We start from the raw sequence: 22,997 nt of genomic DNA, 5'->3' as shown, positions 1-22,997 counted from the left end.
GAAACACTATGGAGCACATTGCAATGAGGGGGCGTTATTTATTAAGATAGTGCCTCTATTTTGAATGCATCTGCATTACATTGAAATTGTCCGTTTTATCACGTTATAATAACATTCATCCGACCGACTCACCATTTGAAAGCATATCACGTTTCAGAACACGCGATCATGTATCACTTTGAAACGATTCACTTTCCTCGGATTGAAAAAAAAAGGAATTGATTCCATCCAATCTATCAGCAGCCCCCTCCTCCTCCTCCCGTCTCCTCCGAAACCAATTGAAGAACAGGTAGCCGTTGAATCCCTGATCAGTCTCTCACGTGGGATCATGCTGTGAAGAAAAGTTTAAGCGTCGGTGCCTCTAATCCTCCTCACACACAGGGCGGATATCTGCGTGCGTAAAAGTGAATGGTTCAGCTTATAGATGTTGGTTTAGCGCAACAACAGCAACGACCCCAACCAAAATATCTGATGAGATAATTTAGATCAGTGGGATTGAGAAGACTTTTTTCATCACACGACCACCTTCCATCCAGAATCAGGCTGGAACCTGCCCGTTCTCTCGGTCCCAGACGGATCAGCAGGGGTAAGATGATCGCCACGGGTGTGTGTGGCGTGCTCGTGGTGCTGATGCTTGTGATCCTGATCCCGGTCATGGTCAACTCCGCCGGGACGCAAGCCCGCTACGAGATGCTCGGAGCGTGTCAGATGGTCTGCGATGCCCAGGGGACCACCACGGCCAGGGCGAAAACCACGGCGGTCAAAGATAACCGACTGATTCAGTCACAGTTACCGACCTTCATCCAAGGTCCGCCAGGACCGCCAGGAGAGCCAGGGCGCATCGGTCGCATGGGTCCGAGGGGCCAAATTGGCCCACCCGGACCTATTGGCCCCCCGGGGGAGAGAGGGGAGGCAGGACCCCCTGGGTTAGCCGGGTCAGGAGGATACAACGGACCCACGGGGGGCATCAGCGCAGCCACGTACAACACCGTCCCCAAGATCGCCTTTTACGCAGCTCTGAAGAAACAACACGAAGGCTACGAAGTGCTGAAATTTGACGACGTGGTCACGAATCTTGGAAATCACTACGACCCATCCACGGGGAAGTTCACGTGTTCGATACCGGGGATTTATTTCTTTGTTTACCACGTGTTGATGCGCGGAGGAGACGGCACCAGCATGTGGGCTGACCTGGTCAAGAACAACCGGGTAGGACCGTTTATGGAGCCAAGTTATTATAATGTTTTATATAGTTAAAGCAGGAGTCTCGTGCCATTGTTTCGTTATCTCTCGCAGTGAAATACCTTTGGTTTGTCTAACAGGTGGCTGCGTCCCACGGCCTTTTACATTTCCTTTACATGTCTAAAGTGGTAAATAAATATAGTCCTATTTACTAGGAGATATGTTCGTTTTTTAACCCTGACATGTTAAGAAATGCCATATACTTAAATATTATTTTTTTAGATCTCAAATTAAAAATGTATTATTGTGTTTTTAAATTAGACCCTTAGGTAGTGAAAAATCACAATCAAGACACTTTAAATAATAAATAATAAACATTTATTGATTCTAATAAGCTTGATTTGGATTCCAATCATGCATGTCCATGCTTTTTTTAATGAATCTCCCAGATTATGTCAAAGTAAAAAAATGTGTGCATTCAGGAACCTTAGAGTAAATGGTTTGCATGCGGCAGAAAGCCCACTTCTGAACCAGATGTCCCATCGTGTGAAGGTGCGGGCCAGCGCCATAGCGCAGGACGCCGACCAGAACTACGACTACGCCAGCAACAGCGCCGTGCTGCACCTGGAGCCTGGCGACGAGGTGTACGTCAAGCTGGACGGCGGCAAGGCGCACGGCGGGAACAACAACAAGTACAGCACCTACTCCGGCTTCATGGTGTACGCCGACTGACGTGGCTAAACGGCTCCCGCGGCCAAACACACCGGGATCACGGATTGATCATTGACTAGACTTTTGACCGGATAGTGTAATGACTGATGAAGAGATGAATGATAAACATGTGACTATTCTTCTATACCTTGGATGTTATCGAATGGCAGCCTTGGCTGTGCATATGGGAAGGATTTTTAGGAGTTTAGGAGTCCTGCTACATTCGCTTTAAGTGATATTTTACTCTTATGTCGAAGTGGTTTTTACCATGGGTTTATTGCAACTTTATTATGGCATACCATCAGTCCTTTCATTGTCAGTGGATTGACACGCTGAACTGACAGGCAGTGGTAATAAAACTAAATGTGACAAGAGAAAATCTAAAACACACAGTTATATTTCACTGTTAAAAGGCAGTCAACTAAATAGTTAAGGGTTGTTAAGATTAGAAACTGAAGGATGTTATCAGCTCAAATTGGGAAATGGCTCCATCCTGGGTGAAGATGGTAGGAACATGTAGCAATGTGTATGGTCATCATACATGAGCCAGGGGCGAGGGTAAAGATAGGCCTACTTCCAGGAACAGGGGTTTTTGCGCCCGAGCTGCTTTTCCTTGTGACTCATGTCTCTGTAATAAAGTCCTGTCTGTATCACCCTGGACTGGCTATCTTCACTGCAGTACATAGAGACATTGTTGGTCCGCATTACCCTGGTGGGCTGCAGGTTCCGACCCTCACAGTAGCCGGTGGGTGTTCAAACCCAACAGCCGTGTGCCATGTACGTAAGCCCTTGAGCAAAACATGATCACATTCTTCCTTCTTTCACTCACTGACCGAAAGAGTATATGCACACAGACACCTTTACATGGGCATGTAAGATGGTGCATCTTATATTCTCATATGAAGTTCTCTGTTCCCCCCCCCCTCCATGACTAACGCACTCTCAGCCATATGAGTCATATCGGTGCATCCATGCGGCCCTGCAGAGACCGGAGACCACCTGGCCAAGACCACCTGCAAGGCCACATGCATGTCCTTCTGCCGGGTCTGTTGGCCTCAGGAGTATCTGTCGATGGATCCACCCCCCACGCAGACCGCCACGTGAGGCTTCTTGCTGGGTGGTGTTTAGGGTGTGCAGGGTGTTAAAGATGCTATGGCTCTAGGCTGGTGCCGTGATACACGGATCGCAGAGCTGTTTAGTCATCGTTAGAACAAACGGCGCACCGAGACGCCATTGTTGGAGGAACAGAGAGAAAGACGAAGGGCTAATGTAATTAGCTAGGTGTTTGTGCAGACCCCCGTGTGACGCAGGCCGCGTCCCTGTGGTCTGAGCGAACACTGGCATTTCAAAGGAAGGGAACTAATTGTTTTCAGGGTTTTTTATGGTTCGTTGAGAGGCTAAATTCTCCGGAGTCTCAAGCGGGTGGAGGCAAGAAATTAGTGAAATGTGCAAAAGATATTGCCAGGCATAAACACAGATCACCACATTGAATCAACCCGAGACAGTTATTGATGGGCTCTGGGACGGTTTGATCTTTAATATATGATGTGATTGATATTCTAATTGCTAATACATTAGACTGTCTGGAATGCAGAAAAAAAAGATGATCTCCCTCAATTCGAACTCCTTCCAATGTAATTAACACACAAATTCCCTCACAGACACCAAATAACATTCAAATCATTACGATTAATGAATGAAATTTCATAACAGCTGTGATCCAAACCCCCTGTAAGAAGTCTATCAATCCATCGATCCATGCCATCTCCTGTGTGTGTGTGTGTGTGTGTGTGTGTGTGTGTGTGTGTGTGTGTGTGTGTGTGTGTGTGTGTGTGTGTGTGTGTGTGTGTGTGTGTGTGTGTGTGTGTGTGTGTGTGTGTGTGTGTGTGTGTGTCCTTATTTGAATGTGAGCCAGCGTTTGGGGTTTGCGATGAGGATCTTGTCCACCTGGGCCTGGGTGAAGCCCCTCCTCAGCATCTTGGGCACGATGCTCTTCAAAATGTGGGAGTAGCCGTGGCCGCCGTACTTGGTCAGGCGGTTCTTGGTGTGGATGTCGTGAGCCACCACGATGTGGTCCTCATAGCCCTCCTTCACCAGAACCCCCAGGCTGATCACACACACACACACACACACACACACACACACAAAAAACCAACACATTCATGGGAAAGGTCAATATATGAAATGTGCAGCGCGCTTTGCTTTGTGCAAATATTTAACACGGTGTCACTGTCGTCCGCGGGTTGTATTATAAAGGATTCTAAACTCAAACTCACGCCTGCACACGTTGGCTGTCACTGGGCATGTCCACCGACAGGTCGTATGGGTAGTCCAGCATCTCGGTGCCAAACAGGTCATACTCGAGGTAGCAGCCCTCCTTAGCGAACTCCACCAGCTCCCCGTGGTCAAAGATGGTCCTGCAGAGCACAGCTGGTCAGGGCATGCTTATTGGATTCAAATAAATCAAATTAAATAAACCCCCCCACACACACACACACACACACACACACACACACACACACACACACACACACACACACACACACACACACACACACACACACACACACACACACACACACAGCCTTTTATCACAATTACTGTTACAACATAAGATAGCAGCACCCCCCTCCTCCAAAGCGAACTCCTTTAATTGGTACAACATAATAAAAGAGGGGAGGCTCTTCAATGACGGCTAGGAGCCTCAATAATGAAGAACCTGCAAGCACCTTTCTATCGCATTAGAAAAAACACGAATCGACTAAAAAGTTTACTACTGCTTTACTTGTAATAGAATAGGTGTCAGGTGTGATATATCAATTACGATGAAGTATTTATTGACTGGAAATTGTGCTCTTACGTGAAAACCCCGGCCATCCCCTGACCTTCCTGCAGCCCGAACGGTCAAACAAAAGGCGCCAAACCCGGCGGAGGAGACCCTAACCCGCGCGAGGACCCCTCACCTGTCCAGGTGCGACATGACCGTCTTGCCGATGTCTCCGCCGGCCTCCCGGAGGACACGGACCACCTCGGCGGGCGCGGTGGGGTTGCGCCCCGGGTGGATGATGACGGGGCAGCCCAGCTGGGCCTGGGCGTGCGCCGTGGCCCTCAGCACCTTCTTCTCGCTGTCCGTGATGGGCCAGCTGCAGCCGATCTCCCCGATGACGCCGCAGCGGATGCCCGTCCCGTCGGCGCCGTGGAGCACCTCGTCCGCCATGACGACGCTGAGCTGAGGGGGAGGGGCACGGCGAACCCCCAGGGAGGGGGCTTAAGGTGCTTTGTTTTGGTTTTAACATACCTTCAGAATGTAACACCTTCATTCCAGTGTTGATGAAGGGATACATGTGTTCTAGCTAACGAATACTTTTTGTTAAGCACAACATCTAAAGGTAAAATCAATGACTTAAAACTTAGCTCGATCTCGTCTGATATTTCAATACTGATTAGAAGAATACCTGTTAAGGCATCATCAACGATTAAAGAAGGATTCCAATGCAAAATTCAAAACCTGTTCGCATAAATATTAAATTGAATCATCACCAAGGTAGTTAAGTATTAATACTTGGTAATAAAGGACATATCTTTTAGATTGTGATAAAAAAAAAAAAACTTAAATGATGATCACACCTCCTCCACAGTCATCCTCTTGGTGGCCTCTGTGTGGGTGGCATCCACATAGTACCCAGCGCCACCAATAACATGGACCCCCGTTTCTTTGGACATCTGTCTGATGGTGGGCAGGTCCCGGTCGATGCCGGTTGTGGTGTTCTCAACCATGGCTCCCCCCCCGGCCTTCTTGTACGCCAGCAGTTCCTCTCGCACCGCGCTGTTTTCTTGCTTCAGGAGCAGGTTCTCGTGGTTGCCGTACGGGTTCTGTCTCAACCAGAACATGTGTTGCATCTGAAATGGGTTCTCCACCTGGTCCCCTGGCGGTGGGGAGAAGTAACAGCACTCGAAAGTCATAGTTAAATGCTCGTGGGTCATAGTGCGGCCCAATTGGTCCGGGTCGATCGGACCCAGGACCGTTAGGACTTTCCCACTCACGTCGGTCATGGTGGACACTTTTGTGTTTGATCAAACTCCTGAAAGGAAAGGTAAACAAAGGGTTAGAATTCAGAAATACCCAATGCTTGCAACTAGGTGAAGCCTACGTCTCGTCTGCAGCAAATAGCCTTTGGCTGTTTGGTGTTGGGACGCGCCGCGCGACCAGCTACTTTCCCCTACAGGCGACTAACAACCGTTCGACCTGACAGAGGAAACTAAGTTTAGGCGTACAATTGGCGACGTCTCGACATATAAACTAACGGCGCTCCACTTTTACGGTATAACGGTATTCCGTAATCAAATATCGCATCTAAAATACTTGGTTGCATGCACAATATATGAAGCTGTACAGTTAAACGATCATGCATTTTACCTATTATGAAAAGTTAGATGTATCTTCTTGCAAGGCTTTCGATAGACACACAAATGACCGACGCCCCTGCAAACGTCAGCAGGACTGCTACGCAGACAGAGCAACTTGGAGAGCTGGACGAAAGATTATGACTTATCGCGAGATGACTCCGATCTAGGTCACCACCAACAGCAGTGGTGAACTTATTTGATCCTTTAATAAAGTTATCCATTAACATTCTACTCATGTATTATTATGCAAGTGCTTTATATATAATGGAAACAGTTATTTCGTTCTTTGCTTCAACTCGTTGTTCTGTTAGTTCATTCTTCAGTTTTGGAAGTCATCAATTATCCTAGTAAGAGGATTACAAGGCAATCTTTTATTTGTGAATCCACATGTGCTTTTGGAGTAGCAGAATCACGTTTGGAGTGATTTTACAAGGGCTGTTCAATGATTACTTTCTACAATGGTTGACTAAAGTCTAAACAATAGAGTGGGAAAACTGACCTCTCTCTAGGTGCAGTTTAGATAACAAGGTGGCTGTTATTAAATAGACAGAAAACGAACATAACATGACGTCAAAAAGCAAAACCCGAACAAGATTCAACCCGGCCCGAAACACAAGACCTTACAACACAATTTGTATTTATTTAGGATCAAATACATTTCGCTACAATGCCGGATTAAAGCCATTGCAAATAGGGTGGGTTGGGCTTCACACCTGTGGTGCCCTGGTAATCCAACCGGGTAATCAGGGCCGACAGGTAAACCAGCCATCACCACACGTTGAAGGGAGAGCTGTGACATGGCAAGGCAATACCGACACCACATGGACGATGTGGTACCTTGCCATTCAACTGGGTTTTTTCAACATCTTGCTGGTTGGGGGAGGAGCCTAGGAAAACCAATTCGGTGGCGCATGGTCTACTATGGAAGCATATATGTAGCAAAATTCAAATGGCAATGCAATTTGGAATTACATTATGCATTTGTCAATTCATTATGCAATTTTATAATGTAATTTGTAAATACGTTATTCAAAGTGTATTTTAATATGCAAAGTGACAATGCAATCCTCAATTAAATTTGCAAAAGTTATAACAATACAAATAGAATAACATTTTGTCAAATTCTTTGAGTTCCTTTATACAAATTGAAAAGCTATAGCGTCCCCGTGATTGCAATCCACTTCGCCACGCTCCGTGTGTTGCGATATTCAAATGACATTTCAATCCGCAAAACGAACGCTTTGCAAAAGATTTGGCAAAACGGAATCCAAAGAGGAATCCAAAAAGGAATCCAAAGAGGAGTCCAAAGAGGAATCCAAATAGGAATCCAAAGAGGAATACAAATAGGAATCCAAAGAGGAATACAAATAGGAATCCAAAAAGTCAATATGCAAAGTGGCAAACGTATCAGCCAATCAACGTCTGGGCTGCAACTACGTCACTTGCTCGTAATTTCCTTGTTCCCTTCTAGTTCGTAGCCTATGGTCCATGGTCACCAATGGAGATTATTGATACGCTCCGAAGTTTGGCCGATGATGTGGAGAACAATCGTGTTGAAGACACAGATGCAGTAGATAGAGTGCGTGTTCTGGGAGATAGGATAGAGGACTTATCCTCACTGGTACGTTTTGACGCCAGTGTGGTATACACAAAGATTTCCCAAGTGCTACAGATATTGGGTGCAAAACATAGGGTCGGGAGACCCACCGTCTCCACCCACTCCTCACCTACAAAGCTCTCCACAACCTAGCCTCCAGTTACCTCTGCGACCAACTCCAAGAATACACTCCCTCCCGCTCCCTCCGCTCAACCTCTGCTGGACTACCATGTATCCCCACATCACGACTCATTACGAATGGGTGCCCGGTCATTCAGCTGTTCAGCACCCAGTGTCTGGAACTCCCTCCCCCCACACATAAAACAGTCATACACCATTACAACCTTCAAGTCACAACTCACCTGTTCAAACTCGCACACAACGTCTAACTGATCACTGTCTTGATTGTTTGTTTGTTTTGTCTTGTTTTAGTTTTATTTATTTATTTATTTATTATTATTATTTTTCCACAATGTGTTGTTTTAAACTATTTATGATAACTTTATGCTCTGTAAGGTGACCTTGGGTGTCTTGAAAGGCGCCCTTTAAATTAAATGTATTATTATTATTATTATTACTACCGTGGAGATACCCTTGGAGACAATAGAAAGTGACGTCCAGACGCTGATTGGCTGATACGTTTGCCAATTTGCATATTGACTTTTTGGATTCCTATTTGTATTCCTCTTTGGATTCCTATTTGGATTCCTCTTTGGATTCCGTTTTGGATTCCTATTTGTATTCCTCTTTGGATTCCGTTTTGGATTCCGTTTTGGATTCCGTTTTGCGGATTGAAATGTCATTTGAATATCGCAACACACGGAGCGTGGCGAAGTGGATTGCAATCACGGGGACGCTATAGCTTTGCAATTTGAATAAAGGAACTCAAAAGAATTTGACAAAATGTTATTGTATTTTTATTGTTATAACTTTTGCAAATGTAATTGAGGATTGCATTGTCACTTTGCATATTAAAATACACTTTGAATAACGTATTTACAAATTACATTATGAAATTGCATAATGCATTGTCAATTGCATAACGTAATAACTTATTGAATTGCAAATTGCAAATTGCATTGCCATTTGAATTTTGCTACATATATGCTTCCATAGTCTACTACCACAGGGGACCTTTTTAGTCCATCAAAAGATTAAATAAATTGGGCCCGACTTGCAGGCCTACATATATAATCCTTCACGACTATACACATTTGCACATAGTCAAATAGGAACTTGGCATGATTTCATCCCATGTCTAACAAGTGCTGGTGCGGTCCTCGAATTTGGTCCAGGGTAAATGTCTTTATTGGGTAAACCTGCGCCAAAGGCAGGACTCACTTATTTGAGCTTGCGGAAGGCATCTTTATTCCAAATGTATTTGCTTCTTCCAATGTTGATTTGAATCTTGATTGAAACGAAAAACTGCCAAAAATCTGATTTGGCATCTTTGTGTTTCTGTTGGCCCTGTTTAATCTTTCTGCTGTGGGTTTAAACCTGCTTCAGTGGCACTGTTGCATGGTGACTTATAAACCAATATGCGTTAGCCATTACCATGCAAATGTTTGACAGACAATGGATAGCTGCTAGTGGAGAGAAAGCTAGACTGGTTGAACTTTGTGTCATACGCAGTGAGGAGGAATATTATGAAAAACAATAATATATCAAAATCAAAACATTTTTGAGCTTTGATGCAAAGGTTTTGAGTGTCAGAGAAATGTTACGTCAAATATAGTCAAACAATGTTTGACTATATTTGTCTTTATACTATTTTATAAAATGTTGAGACAGTAAATTGTTATGTTGTCAGGATGGCCGAGCGGTCTAAGGCGCCAGACTCAAGGTAGTACCTTCCATATCATGGGCTTTCTGGTCTCCAATTGGAGGCGTGGGTTCAAATCCCACTTCTGACATATCTTTTTCGATTTTTCGCACTGGCGATCAATAAAGTATGATAAGCTTGACAAGTGACTTCCTAGCAAACTTACTTTCATGCTTTCTTTTTAATGATCGTGGAATGGTGTTCAATACAAAACTTGTTTCAGTTGCGGTATGTCCTTTCTCATTTCAACACAAAGAAATACATTTTGTTCCTGTATGCTCCCCTGAAGGAGTCTAATGGTTGGCATGCAGTTCCAGAGAGATGAGGGGTCAGGCTCATCGATGACATGCTAGCACCCATGACAGGAGGACCCTGCTCCATGTCGCCTTGAGGTCAGCACCTGGGCCTTTGAGGAATGGAGGCACTACGACAAAAGCATGAGTCATTGTTTAGTTGTCATACTTGCTAATGTAACAGTCGAAACAGATGGGAATTGTACACATGTCACTCATGCACTTTCAACAACATAATGCATGCATATTACATTGTATTTGCAAATGTTGAGACACTGCCTGAGGTAAGAGTAGACCTGTGTGAGGATTAGAGTTAGATGTGAGAATGAAAATGGAACTGTGTGTTTGGCTGAGGCGATGCAGGTAGACATACACTGAAGTGGCCTGGAAGTTGTACCTGTGATTCTAAATGTTCAGTAAAGGTTTAATTGTATAGTTCACAACTTTTAATAATGTATCAGCTTCCCCGTGTATTACCAGTAATGAGTCAGAAACTGGGTATAGTTCCCAGAATCTGCCATGGAGTCCAGTGAGCTCTGCAGGCATATTTTACAGGTTGCTAAACAGTTTTTAATATTAAACATAAAAATGAATATCATGCTAATTCGCTACTTTTGTTTAATTCCATCTTTATACTGAGATGGGGAGTAAATGGGGAATTCATGTTTAAATTGAGCTCAGTTTGATAATTGGAATGATAATCAGTCTACTGTGGTTTCTTCACGCTGTGGTTTCTGGTCAAGCTATCTTGAGCCACAACTCTTTCCCAGATCTCACGTGTTCCACCTCAGAACGCACCAATGTTAATTAATTATGCCAGCTGAACGCCTTTGAGATGGGCCATGGTTTAGCCTTACCAGACCACCTTATAGCAGGCCTTTATGTGGCTCGAAGGCTTTTCAGATAATCATCTGATGTCAGACATCATAGCATGAGTTATACAAAGTTAAACAAATCAATAAAGAAAAACAGAAATACATTAGACTTAACTTAATAAAATATCGACAGCAAGAAATGCAGGTTATATGACAATAATAAAAAAAAAAAAACGGCAAGGAGAAATCTGAAAGCTGTTTTCTCAGCCTAAACACACATAATTCACAGTGCTATTTCAACATGCCCCACATAGTATAGGCTTATATACTAACATCAGCACAAAAATAAGTTGTCACATTTAGGCATGGATTGTTAGGTCAATACGTGTCTTCTTACAGAAAACTTTCCTCCTCCTGTACTTTTTATTTCTCTCATGAAGCCATCCCCTTCATTGGCAAATCTATTCATCTGAAGGGACCTAATGCTTGGCATGCGGTTTCCGAGCGACGATAAGAATCCTGCCAATCGATGCCATGCTACACTCATGACCCACACCATGCATGCTCCACATCAACGTCTGCCGCCCGCGCTATATAAAGTCCTGCAGGGCTGTCAGGGGAACATGCCCCAAACGCCCCTCATCAGCACACACCTCTACCTTGATACCAAGAAGAAGAAGAAGACAGCGCAGCCGTCATGTCGTCAGTGAGGACCCTGCTTGTGATTAGCGCCTGTCTGGTGGGGATGAGCCTCATCACCACCGGCCAGCCTGTGGACCATATGGAAGCCTACTGCAAGGTGGTCTGGTAAGCGTTCCCACACCGTGGCTCGGATTCGTTTAGTGACAGGACCACCTAGTTTCCTGAGAGTGGGTTGAAAGGGGAAGCGTTCTATAGGTATAGGGGTATAGGTTGTTCCACTCCCAAACGCGTCATTTATTTTATAATGTCCTTGTAGGCTATTTGGATATCCTTGTGCCCAAGTGAACAAGACCATACTGACACAGATGAAGTCCATGGAGCAGTACAAGGTAAACCTCTTCCATTCAACCCATACACACTCACACAAACACACACACACACACACACACACACACACACACACACACACACACACACACACACACACACACACACACACACACACACACACACACACACACACACACTCACACATGCACACACGCACCATGCTGTTATATCTCAAAAGTTATCCACCTATTTTTCTATTGTTAATACTTTTGACCCCATCCAGCTTGGGACCGTGAATGCAGACCTTATTGAGGCCACTCACACTTCCGTCGGGGGTCAAATTCAGAAGCTCAACTTCACCTTGCTGGAAGCTGCCATGGACATGGGCTGTCGTGTTGGTGTGAGTGTAAACCTTTTTATATCCACTGAACACTGTAGAAATCAGCAGATCTTCCAGTGAATATTTAAATGTGAATTTAATGCTAACCACTGATTCAACATGAAACCGCTAAAGCTGAAGGCCTTCTCTTTGAGATGTATTGACCTAGGAGAATAGGTAGAGCAGTGTTTAAAGTAATGCTAACAGAAACTAGTGTTCCAGATCTGATCATTGTTCCTACAACAGCCCACTTGAGAATATCTGCAGCGAGAGGAATCATACTGAGACATTATAGCAGAGACATTAGAGTATTTTCTGTAGGAGACATCAATATTATCACCAACATCAATGTTTACCTAAAGATCTGATCTACCAGACACACAGCCATCACTAGTAGCTTAAAATATATATTAGTGAAACCTTTTCAGGCCATCACTATACGTGTTTACATATTTTACAGAGCCACACATCCACAAATGCAGCCCCATTCATTCATCTGAAAATTGGCAGCGGTTCAGACCGTAGGATACATAGGGAGGACACATTTAAAAAAGTGTGTTTATTTGTTAATTTTTTCGAAAGTGGAGTCAGCCTCTATTAAATATATATTTTATAAATATATGTATGACTTGTTTTATAAATATTTATATGATTTATTTCTGAATAATTTATATTGGGGTTAAACTTCATGTTCTTTATAAAATTGAAGGCGACCTGTCCCCTCCATCCCCTGGGGGATCTGTGCTCATGTACTGAGATGAGATTCTGGATGAATAAGGCACATATATATATTGGGTTGGATACATATGATATAAGCAGCATCAATTAACTAGAAAGTATGGGCTTAATTTTTTTATTAAGTATACCCTTGTGAAAACTCTTGTTCAAATTCACAAGTCATTGGGATTAACAATGTATCGGTTTCAAAAGTCTATAATCCAATGTATGATGCCTGACGATGTGTTTTTGCTAACGTGGTCCAGGGTTCATCCATGTCAGACTATTGGCTCAGCCTTCTCGATAATGGCACCAATTACTGCAATCTTCAAAATGTCATTAAGGGTAAGTGCTTAAGAAATGTATTCATGTGATTCATTTTTAAATTATTATTATTATTATTGTTATTAAAAAAGTATATTAGAAATATATATTTCTCCAACAGGAAAAACATCCCTTCTCTTTTTTGTGCTTGTCTCGGTATTATATTTAAAAAAAAAAAAAGGCATGAGAGATTGAATGCTGAACAGCTATGTTTATCTAAATAAGTGTCACTTTAGTTGCTAGGTTACCCATAATGTTTTCATTTTTTCCTCTCTGCGTAGGAAGTGGGCTAATCAACGCCCCAGGCTACACAGAGTACACCAATGAGTGGGTGTGCCTAGGTTACGGACTGGCCTCTTGCAAAGTCTGAGCACCAGGTGTTTGCTGCCTGCAGGGGGCGCACCCGTCCTCCCCTCTCCTCCGAATCTGGAACGAGTGAAGTCTTGTTTTGGGCACATACTGGGTGTGGGCTTATAGAGCCATTAGCCATTCAAGTAGTCTAGTTGCTCAAAGCTTTGTCTTTTAAAATAATGACCAATAAATTACAAAAAAGTGTCATTTGGGATTCATTCATTTCTTTGAGTTTTGTTTACACAATACAATGAGTGGTCAACTACATGTAGCCTATGATGCATAATGTGGTTGATGTATGAACTAGTGGATAAATAGATACAGGTCAGCACTCTATCGTGCATCATGTCATACCCTTGGACATGGTACTACAGAGATGATCTTTTGGCTATGGTCTCTCTTCTTCCAATGGACCAACTCAGAAAAATGCTATCTAAGTGCTGGTCCAAACAATAGAGGGCTTTTCACTCCATTTGCGTTGGCCTAATGGTGAACGCCTCTAGGTCATTTTGGCAGTTTGTTACCAAGTGACACATTTCACACTTATTTTCTATCAAATACGCATTTCTAAAAACTCTAAAACTATTCAAGTTGTGTTATCAAAGCTATGAGAAATGGACTTTGCTGAGCGAGAACGCTGCTTGAAACATTGCTTTGACAGACCGTTCAACCATGGTTTAATATATTTCTAGCGGTGGTGAATAGCAGTAAATAAGATAGGACAAGTGAGAAGCACATGCTTCTCAAAGATACAAAGCTGTACCAGGGCTCCACTGAGGCTCGCTTGGGGAGCCAGTTCCTAGTCTATTGAAACAGAATGTCTTATCACCCAAACAACACACTTATCACATCTTTTTGTGTTAGAGGAATGGCAGAGAAAATTCGAATTTCATTCCACAACAGGACACCAGGACAACATGTTTTTCTGCTGAGTAACGTTCACTCACAAATTAATTGTATTCAGTTAAACCAAAGGCGTGCGTTTTACAAATCATGTCGCTTTGTCCCTCTAAATTACTGATTCAAAATCCTTCTCTTTTTTCTCTGCTGTATTGTATTGTTGCCTTTGCTTTATCTGTTTTCGATGACACACACATGGATATGCACGCGCACACACACACACACACACACACACACACACACACACACACACACACACACACACACACACGCATACACACACACACACACACACACACACACACACACACACACACACACGCACACACACACACACACACACACACACACACACACACACACACACACACACACACACACACACACACACACACATACACAAACAATCACTCAAAACAAATGAATCATTTCACAGTTTATTTATTGCATTTTACTGCATTTTGTTCAATATAAGCTGTTTAACTTCATAACCACCCACCCAAATAGATATAAAAAACATTAAACATTAAACACTGCTGTGCACCACGTACCAGTATCAAATATCGTATTCACATGGCACACCACTGCTGCCAGGACACTGCTGCCAGGACATGGTGGGGAGGTAGAAGGCGTCTTGCTCGAGGTGTCCCCCGTCAGGAGGATGTAGTGGTTGCAGTAATTGACTCCATCATGGAGTAGGCTGGTGAAGCACAGTGAAGACGACTCTGATAAAAACACACCTGTGAGGAATCAGTCAAACATACAGTCAACTATACCACCACGGGACGACGACGACAACAACAGCAGCGGTGATGGACCATGTGTCTCCCAGTCCCGATGAAGCCATCGGGGATTCTGGAAGAGGTGAAGCCCAGCTGCTCCGCCTGGAGGCCGCTGTCCCCCGGGGTTGTTCTGGACGCTGGTCACTGTGGCTGACATGAGCTGGAAAGAAAGGCACAATATAAGTACAAAGGGAGGAAGTTGGACAACTAAATCAGATTTTACAAAATACCACAGTTCCAATGTCAAACTAAATATCATTGAATCTATTCATGCAATGCATCGACTAATGTTATTCTTCTATTCTATATCATTTATATTTCAAATTAGTTATCACCATATATTCAAGGGTGAAGGCTTTAATCTGGCAGCCCATTGAGCCTGAGAGAGTGACATATGAGAGAGAGAGAGAGAGATAGAGAGAGAGAAAGAGAGAGAGAGAGAGAGAAAGAGAGAGAGAGAGAGAGAGAGAGAGAGAGAGAGAGAGAGAGAGAGAGAGAGAGAGAGAGAGAGAGAGAGAGAGAGAGAGAGAGAGAGAGAGAGAGAGAGAGAGAGGGGGAGAGAGAGAGAGAGAGAGAGAGAGAGAGAGAGAGAGAGAGAGAGAGAGAGAGAGAGAGAGAGAGAGAGAGAGAGAGAGAGAGGGGGAGAGAGAGAGAGAGAGAGAGAGAGAGAGAGAGAGAGAGAGAGAGAGAGAGAGAGAGAGAGAGAGAGAGAGACAGAGAGAGAGACAGAGAGAGAGAGAGAGAGTGACAGAATGAGATAGGGAGAGAGAGAGAGAGAGGGAGAGAGAAGGGGGGGCAAGGAGACAGAGTCTGAGAGCATGAATACAGAATAAAGAAACCATTTCACCTTGACAATAGCACAGCACCCCATGTAGCATCGATCTCTATAATCAGAAAAACAACTTATAAAGACCACATTCAACGCCCAACTGAGACAACTCTTACCAGGTGGTTCTGCAGTGAGTGTGGTAGGGCCCCGCCACGAGGGCCCCAGCACAGAGGGCAGCGGCGGGGTACCTGGGCCTGTGGTGCACTGCAGCCATGGGGCAATGTGACCCACGGTGTGATGGTTTCATGGCTGCTTTATCATACAAGAGGGAGTAGGAAGAAGTGAACCTCCTATTGCCTTAAATGCTGTGACACAATGTCTCTGTACAAGACCAAGCATTACGTTGAAACAAATAATATATTACTTTATAGTTAAAATTGATGGTCATTTTTTGCAATATACTCCGATAAGGATGAGGCTGATGATGATGATGATGATGATTATCATCATCATCATCATCATCATCATCATCATCATCATAGTAATTATAGTTGGCCGCACATGTTAAGACTTTAACAAGAGACAGAATTTTGTTTGAACCTGTAGCGTTTAGACATTCCCAGCAGGAGAGTAAAACTGTTTTCTCTGCCGTCTTTCCAATTTTTTTTCAAGTTCTTTAGAATATAGCCTACGTAGTAAGGTATATTCAGCATACTTGGGTTAAAAATACATTGGTCACGTGCCCCGGCAAGTAGTGCTATTATGGTCCTTTCACAAAAATGTGACTTTAGATTCTTGTGAAATATATTCGTTAATCCATATAGGACTGAATATGTCTCCAAAGAAGATCGGAGTAATTTAGCCTTGATTATGGATGGGTGTTGAACAATGGGAGCAGGATGATTTGATTAAAACACGAGTTTGACGGTGTCATTATCAATAGCTCGGTGTGACAGCCATGAGACATTATGTAAGCATCAGTCATCTGAGGTGTGAATGCGGCCTCATCATGCGCTTATGTATGGTGTGAGCACAAAGCTACGTACATACACGAAATGAACAAACACACACACACACACACACACACACACACACACACACACACACACACACACACACACACACACACACACACACACACACACACACACACACACACACACACACACACACACACAAAAGACACACACAATTTATGTACGAGTGACCTTAGCTGTTTAAATAATATATAGGCTGAGGTGATGCACAAATGACACATTTTATATCTAACTTAGAACACACGCTGTTCTAAGATAAGAGCTATCATTTGAGTGTAATTTGTTAAAAATGGCTTAACCAGCCGTCAGCTTCAGTATGGGGTCTAATTTCGGACCAATCAGGGCATGTATTCACTAATTGTCGTTCCCTTGTTTTTCAATCCAAGATGCATGCACGCAACACTGCTCAATGATGGAGAACAGAAACATGGTAGGGAGCAGAGAGTTCTTCGAGTCCGTCGCAATCTCAGATGTCGTTCTGCCAGTATCTGGCGCAGGTCACAGCTGATGGGGTCTGTTCAGCCAGGTCCTGGGGGCTGCGCTGGGGTCACTCACAGCTGCATGGGTCTTCTGACTGCTGGTTCCATGCTTTCATAAGTGCTTTGCAACTCTCCTGCTCCTCTCGTGATCTGTTGGCGGTCCTCCAGGTTGGCCGTGGGAGGTCGCGCCCGCTGGCGCGGCATTCAGTCGGATTGACTCCTCTCTCCGTCCAGTCATGGGCTCGTGTGTGGAGCTGGTGACATTCATCTTTACATATGTTGGTCCTTTCTGCGTGCTGTTTCTATATTGGTAAGAGTCTGGTTGTATTGAATTATCACATGTATGAAATGTTCCCGATTTGAACACATGGGGGCGTTTCAGCCTCATTAGACGGGTCTATATCGATGTCTGCTTTGCCCTCACATTACTTCAGACTGACCTCAAACTGAATTTGATAATGGAAATGGCATAGTTTTATATACCAAACATACAACTGGCATGACATGGCAAACTGGTAGTAATATGCATCTCTAAAGTTCCAGATGGCCTTAATGCTGTGCATTATCTAAGACCAATGTTATTGCCAATGTTTTAATTTTAATTTAATTTAATTCTATAGTCATAGTAGTTGGTGCCAGTTGTGTTAAGAATTGACCAAAAGACTGTATTTAGTTAGAACCGGCTGGGACAAACCCAGCCGGAGAGCAAAACTGTTTTGTCTGCAGTATTTCTAAAATTCCTAGCTCTACAATATTTTGCAGTAGGCTTTCTGTTTTAAAATATGTTCTTTAGAATGTACATAGTAAGGTGTATTCAGCGTGCTTGGGTTAAAAATATATTGATCTTGTGCCCTGGCAGGTAGTGCTATTATAGGCCTTTGAACAAGATGAGACTATAGGTTTATGAAACATATTATTTAAGTCTTATAGAGACTATATTTCTCCTCAGAAGATTTGGGAGATTTAGCCTTGCATATGGATGAGCACAATGATTTGATCTCTTGATTAAAACACAAGTTTTAAATGGTGTCCTCACCATCATCAGCTGGTTGTGACTGCCATGAATTATTAAACTGAGCGGCGTCCAATTCCCTGCCCAACCAACGCTGCCTCATTCATCTGAGGTGAACCTGCGCTTCTGTGTGTTGGGAGCAAAATGAACACACACACTCAAAAACCCACTCACACAGACACACACACACACACGCACACACACACACACACACACACACACACACACACACACACACACACACACACACACACACACACACACACACACACACACACAAACACAGACAACACACACACACACACACACACACAGTTTGTGTATGAGTGGGTGTATTAATAATATAAATGCTGAGCCTATCAGTTAAGATAGGAGATTTTGAGCGTAATTATAGTTCAAAATGGTCGAGCCATCTTTCACCTTCAGTTTGAGACAACAATCTGACAACTCCCAGGTCAGTCCTAACCAATCAGACATGAGCCGGAAACAAATCTCTTTTGCTTGAGAGTCCAGGGTTCATGAACGTAACACTGCTCAATGGTGGGAAACGTGGGAGGGTGCAGAGAGGGAGACTTTTATTGGTTGATTAGTATCAAAATCCTGCTACGCTCTCTCTTTACAACCCTCGAATCTATCCTAAAGCACCTTTAAAGCATGTGTTTATAACTGTCTTGTTGCTGCCCTACAGACTGTTGTATTGAATGAGAACATGGAACATTCCCGATTTGAACACACGGGGGCGTTTCAGCCTCATTAGACGGGTCTGCATTGATTTCTACTTTGCCCTCACTTTACTTCAGACTGATGGGGAAATTACATAGTTTAGTTATATGAAAAAATAATATGGATATTTAGATAAAGATTTACCTATCATCAGCCATCATAAAAATCCATACTCATAAGAAACAACACAAACATATAAATGTAACACAACTTGAGTGTCCAGCAGCGGCCGAGGGCGGTGGGCCCACACTGGGTTCAGAGGGCCGCTGGTTTAACGGACATCTTTTGGCCGCTGGCACGAGGACAGCCCATATCTTTTAGTAGCACCTCTGTGGAGGCCCACTCCTGCCCTGCTGGCAGTGGCTGAAACAAGCTCACAAAGCAAGGGCTGCTCGCAGCCCCATCCTCGGTCAGGATTTATGATGATCTGTGATGCTCCGAACGTCGAGGTTCTCTCAGTAAAACCACGTCAGCTTTCTTAGACGTTGACGAGGAGAGCGAAAGCCAAACAGAGTTAGTTCCAGAGCCCTGAACAGATTGTGTTTTTGTATGAGGGCCTTGCTGCTGGGTAGGCTGAACTGATCTTTAATGTAGGGATCCATAATTTCAGCCTTTTTATTAATTAATGTTGAAAAAGAAAATCTATGCTGTTTTGTGAAATGACACACTACTACTCTACTTTCAGCACATTTCACATTGATTATATTTTCAATTCATATCGTGTGTAATAAATTGTAATTGTAGTTCCCGGACATAATGCACTCCCACGTGCACGCATACCATGCGTTTGTTTGGGTGGTGCGCACAAAAAAAAGCTACGGGAATCTTGTCATAAGCATCACTGACAGGACATCTTCCGGTGAAATGGGGTTGGCTTGGATGGATGCTGGCATGTTTGCAATAAGGTAATACCAGGGAGAGAGAGAGAGAGACAAAGAAAGTCATAGAGGGACAGAAGGGGAGAGAGAGGATTATCATCTCATGTGAAGGAGATGCATCTCTTGTCAAAATCAAATATCAAATGTCAATACAGCAACTGGAGGCTGAAATAAAAAAAAACATTCCCTCCTAGATAGATTTGCAGAAAGCATTAGACACCAATTGCAGGGTGGTCATTGTCCTGATGGAGGCAGTCTGTCCCCTGATAACGGGAGAGGTCTGGTGTTGGCAGTGTGAGCCCATTCCCGCTCTCTCTCCTTTGAGGCAACCAAACAATATATACTTAAATGATCAATAACAAAAGTGCTTACTTTAAAAAGTGGAATCCCATCTCCATGCCACATCTAATGTGTGACCGCCAGAAAGAATCCGACCTGAACTAAACCACCCAAACAACGTCTGAATGACACTGTTTTCACCTTTGCCACCTGCCTCTTTTCCTGTTCTCTGTCCCTATGCCTGCATGTGATCTCATTACACAACATGAAGTGAATGCCATGTTTTGATGGACAATGATTGGTCTTGGCCTAATTGATTAGGGGAATTGATTGCCTCATTGATTCCGTCTCTTTGGGCTGATTGGCATCAGTGACTGGTAGACTATTGTTAGGTTCTGATCCCCCTGTTCCGCTAACATATAGTGCCAGGTCTTGTGTAAGACTGACTCATGTTCCTCCAATGAAAGCTTTAAGATATTGTTCACCAACACACATGCTCAAACAAACACAGACACACACACACAGACAGACAAACACACACACACACACACACACACACACACACACACGCACGCACGCACGCACACACACACACACACACACACACACACACACACGCACACGCACACGCACGCACACACACACACACACACACACACACACACACACACACACACACACACACACACACAGTAAAATCCTTGAAATGGTCTCATTACACGGTTGTTTAACCTGCACTACTGACGTTCTACGAAGCACACAATGAAGAATGTCAAATTACACAAACATATTGATGTAGGCCCTCATGCAGAACGTTTCATAAAACAATTTTCTTTACCATGAAATTAACTTATTAGGATTTTTTTCTTTGCTTCCTTACTATTTAGACGACAAAACAAATATATTTTCCACTTTTCGTGCCTGTGAAGCACCTTAAAGTATAAGCCATTATCCTGATGTGAAATATTAATGGACTCGTCCAACATAACATTGCTGAGACATTACTCGAACGGTGCATGCAATATCGACAGCCTGCTTCATCTGCTGGCTATCGCACCTAATCGAGGATCGTGGCTTTTTTAGCTACTCGACCATCTCACTGCTTCTCATACCAATGAGTAAGTTTAATGACTCAAGTGCCTTCCGGGGAGAAGGGATGAAAAAAAGCAATATATTTTTTTAAATCGGCCTTGCGTTCTGCAGCTTACATAACATACATCAATCAACACTGTGTGTGTGCATGTGCATGTGTGTGTGCATGTACGTGTGTGTGTGTGTGTGTGTGTGCGCATGTGTGTGCGTGTATTCATACGTACATGCAAGTAAGTGTGTGGGTGTGTGTTTGTGCCTGTGCGGAATCACAGTGCCACTTTGTGTGTGCGTGTGTGTGTGTGTGTGTGTGAGTGTGTGGGCTTGATTGCGGTGAACGCCGATAGCCACCCCAGACAGCCTCCTCACTCCCACGTCACTGCATCTTGGCTGTATCGACTGGCTTTTAATAGGGCCCTTCCACCTCCATTAGTGACACTTAAAATTAGCCCTTAATGGCATAACAGCATGTGTCAGGGCAGCGGGTTTAAAGGGGCACTCACCACAGTCTGCAGATAACAAGGACCTGGGCAGGATGGGACCCAGTTGCCTTTTCATTTGCAGCAGCCTCTACACTCAATACCTTGTGGCTCAAGTGGCAGGCTGCCCGTGGGACCGCGGCCATGGACTGGTGGGTTGCAGGAGGAAGCAATAGACTGCTTTCTGTGTCGTTGTTTTATAAGGATTGTATGCACAAGTGTTTCTTTTTATTTGCACTGATTTTAGAATATGTTCAAGTCAGGTACGTGTGAAAACGATCGTCTCAAGGTGTTGTACCGTCCTCGTAATTGAGGTAGTTGTATTGATTTAAGATTTTTTTGTATATCCGTACAACGACGGCCACTGTAAAGTTGTTATAGTCTGTTTTTGTTCATTGATAGGCTGTTAAGTTGATAGTTGTTGAAAGGTCTTAGGGTTAACCAATATCCTTGAAAAGTGATTGCTGATGTATTTTCTAGAATACAGTCAATGAGAGAGAAAGGAGCTGCTGCATTTCAAAAACCCACTTTAGGAACCCCTTCTTGCCCTCAGCATACACCTTCTTCCCCTCAATAAACACCTTCTTGCCCTCAGTAATTGCCTTCTTTCCCTCAGTATACACCTTCTTGCCCTCAGTAATTGCCCTCTTACCCTCAGTATACACTGAGGGCCTTCTGTTGTCATGGAGATACTGTCTAGGTATGAGCCCTGAAGACCCCTAAGACGGCGGACAGGACAACTGAAGGCAGAGGGCGTTCTACATAGTATATCAGCCCCTGGTTCTGCTGGACTACAACACCCATCAGCCACTGGTGCAGTCACCCAGTGGATCGGACTGTGTTGGTGAGGACAGTTAGAGAGTCAATATACGTAGTACGTAGTTCTGGAACTAGGTGATGACACCATTTGGACTCTCTTTATAAGTTTAAACATTTCAAAACAAATGTTTCAAGGTGGCTTTGATCTGAAATAGTTTGAAGAAATTTTCCTTAGGCAGTA

General features: G+C 43.7%; 2 protein-coding genes and 1 non-coding gene across 3 annotated transcripts; 2 read left to right on the top strand and 1 right to left on the bottom strand.

The window, feature by feature from the left end:
• Positions 1–96: 96 nt before the first annotated feature.
• On the top strand, positions 97–2,551 carry c1ql3b (complement component 1, q subcomponent-like 3b). Its single transcript, XM_030362932.1, has 2 exons — positions 97–1,209; positions 1,735–2,551. Exons 1-2 carry the CDS (start codon positions 592–594, stop codon positions 1,912–1,914), a joined length of 798 nt encoding a protein of 265 aa, XP_030218792.1. The 5' UTR covers positions 97–591; the 3' UTR covers positions 1,915–2,551.
• A 705-nt stretch (positions 2,552–3,256) lies between these two features.
• On the bottom strand, positions 3,257–6,470 carry pter (phosphotriesterase related). The gene is made up of 5 exons (XM_030362926.1): positions 6,311–6,470; positions 5,521–5,975; positions 4,857–5,122; positions 4,170–4,310; positions 3,257–4,000 (listed from the first exon to the last, which is right to left on the bottom strand). Exons 2-5 carry the CDS (start codon positions 5,944–5,946, stop codon positions 3,790–3,792), a joined length of 1,044 nt encoding a protein of 347 aa, XP_030218786.1. The 5' UTR covers positions 5,947–5,975; positions 6,311–6,470; the 3' UTR covers positions 3,257–3,789.
• A 3,232-nt stretch (positions 6,471–9,702) lies between these two features.
• On the top strand, positions 9,703–9,810 carry trnal-caa (transfer RNA leucine (anticodon CAA)). The gene is made up of 2 exons: positions 9,703–9,740; positions 9,765–9,810. It is a non-coding gene; the product is annotated as a tRNA-Leu (tRNA).
• The last annotated feature ends 13,187 nt before the right edge of the window (positions 9,811–22,997 follow it).

The sequence above is a fragment of the Gadus morhua genome, chromosome 8 (assembly GCF_902167405.1).
Source record: "Gadus morhua chromosome 8, gadMor3.0, whole genome shotgun sequence".
Lineage (NCBI taxonomy): Eukaryota > Metazoa > Chordata > Actinopteri > Gadiformes > Gadidae > Gadus > Gadus morhua.
The sequence above is the reverse complement of the archived record's forward strand: the minus strand, read 5'-3'. Positions and strand labels throughout refer to the sequence as shown.

What these genes read in the sequence shown, in the direction of transcription:
- c1ql3b (XM_030362932.1), top strand. Translation starts at nt 592, where the DNA reads ATGATCGCCACGGGTGTGTGTGGCGTGCTCGTGGTGCTGATGCTTGTG. An exon ending in ACCTGGTCAAGAACAACCGG is followed by an intron (nt 1,210 to 1,734) that starts GTAGGACCGTTT and finishes CATCGTGTGAAG; the next exon opens with GTGCGGGCCAGCGCCATAGC.
- pter (XM_030362926.1), bottom strand. Translation starts at nt 5,946, where the DNA reads ATGACCGACGTGAGTGGGAAAGTCCTAACGGTCCTGGGTCCGATCGAC. An exon ending in AGAGGATGACTGTGGAGGAG is followed by an intron (nt 5,123 to 5,520) that starts GTGTGATCATCA and finishes CCTCCCCCTCAG; the next exon opens with CTCAGCGTCGTCATGGCGGA. An exon ending in GACAGCCAACGTGTGCAGGC is followed by an intron (nt 4,001 to 4,169) that starts GTGAGTTTGAGT and finishes GTGTGTGATCAG; the next exon opens with CCTGGGGGTTCTGGTGAAGG.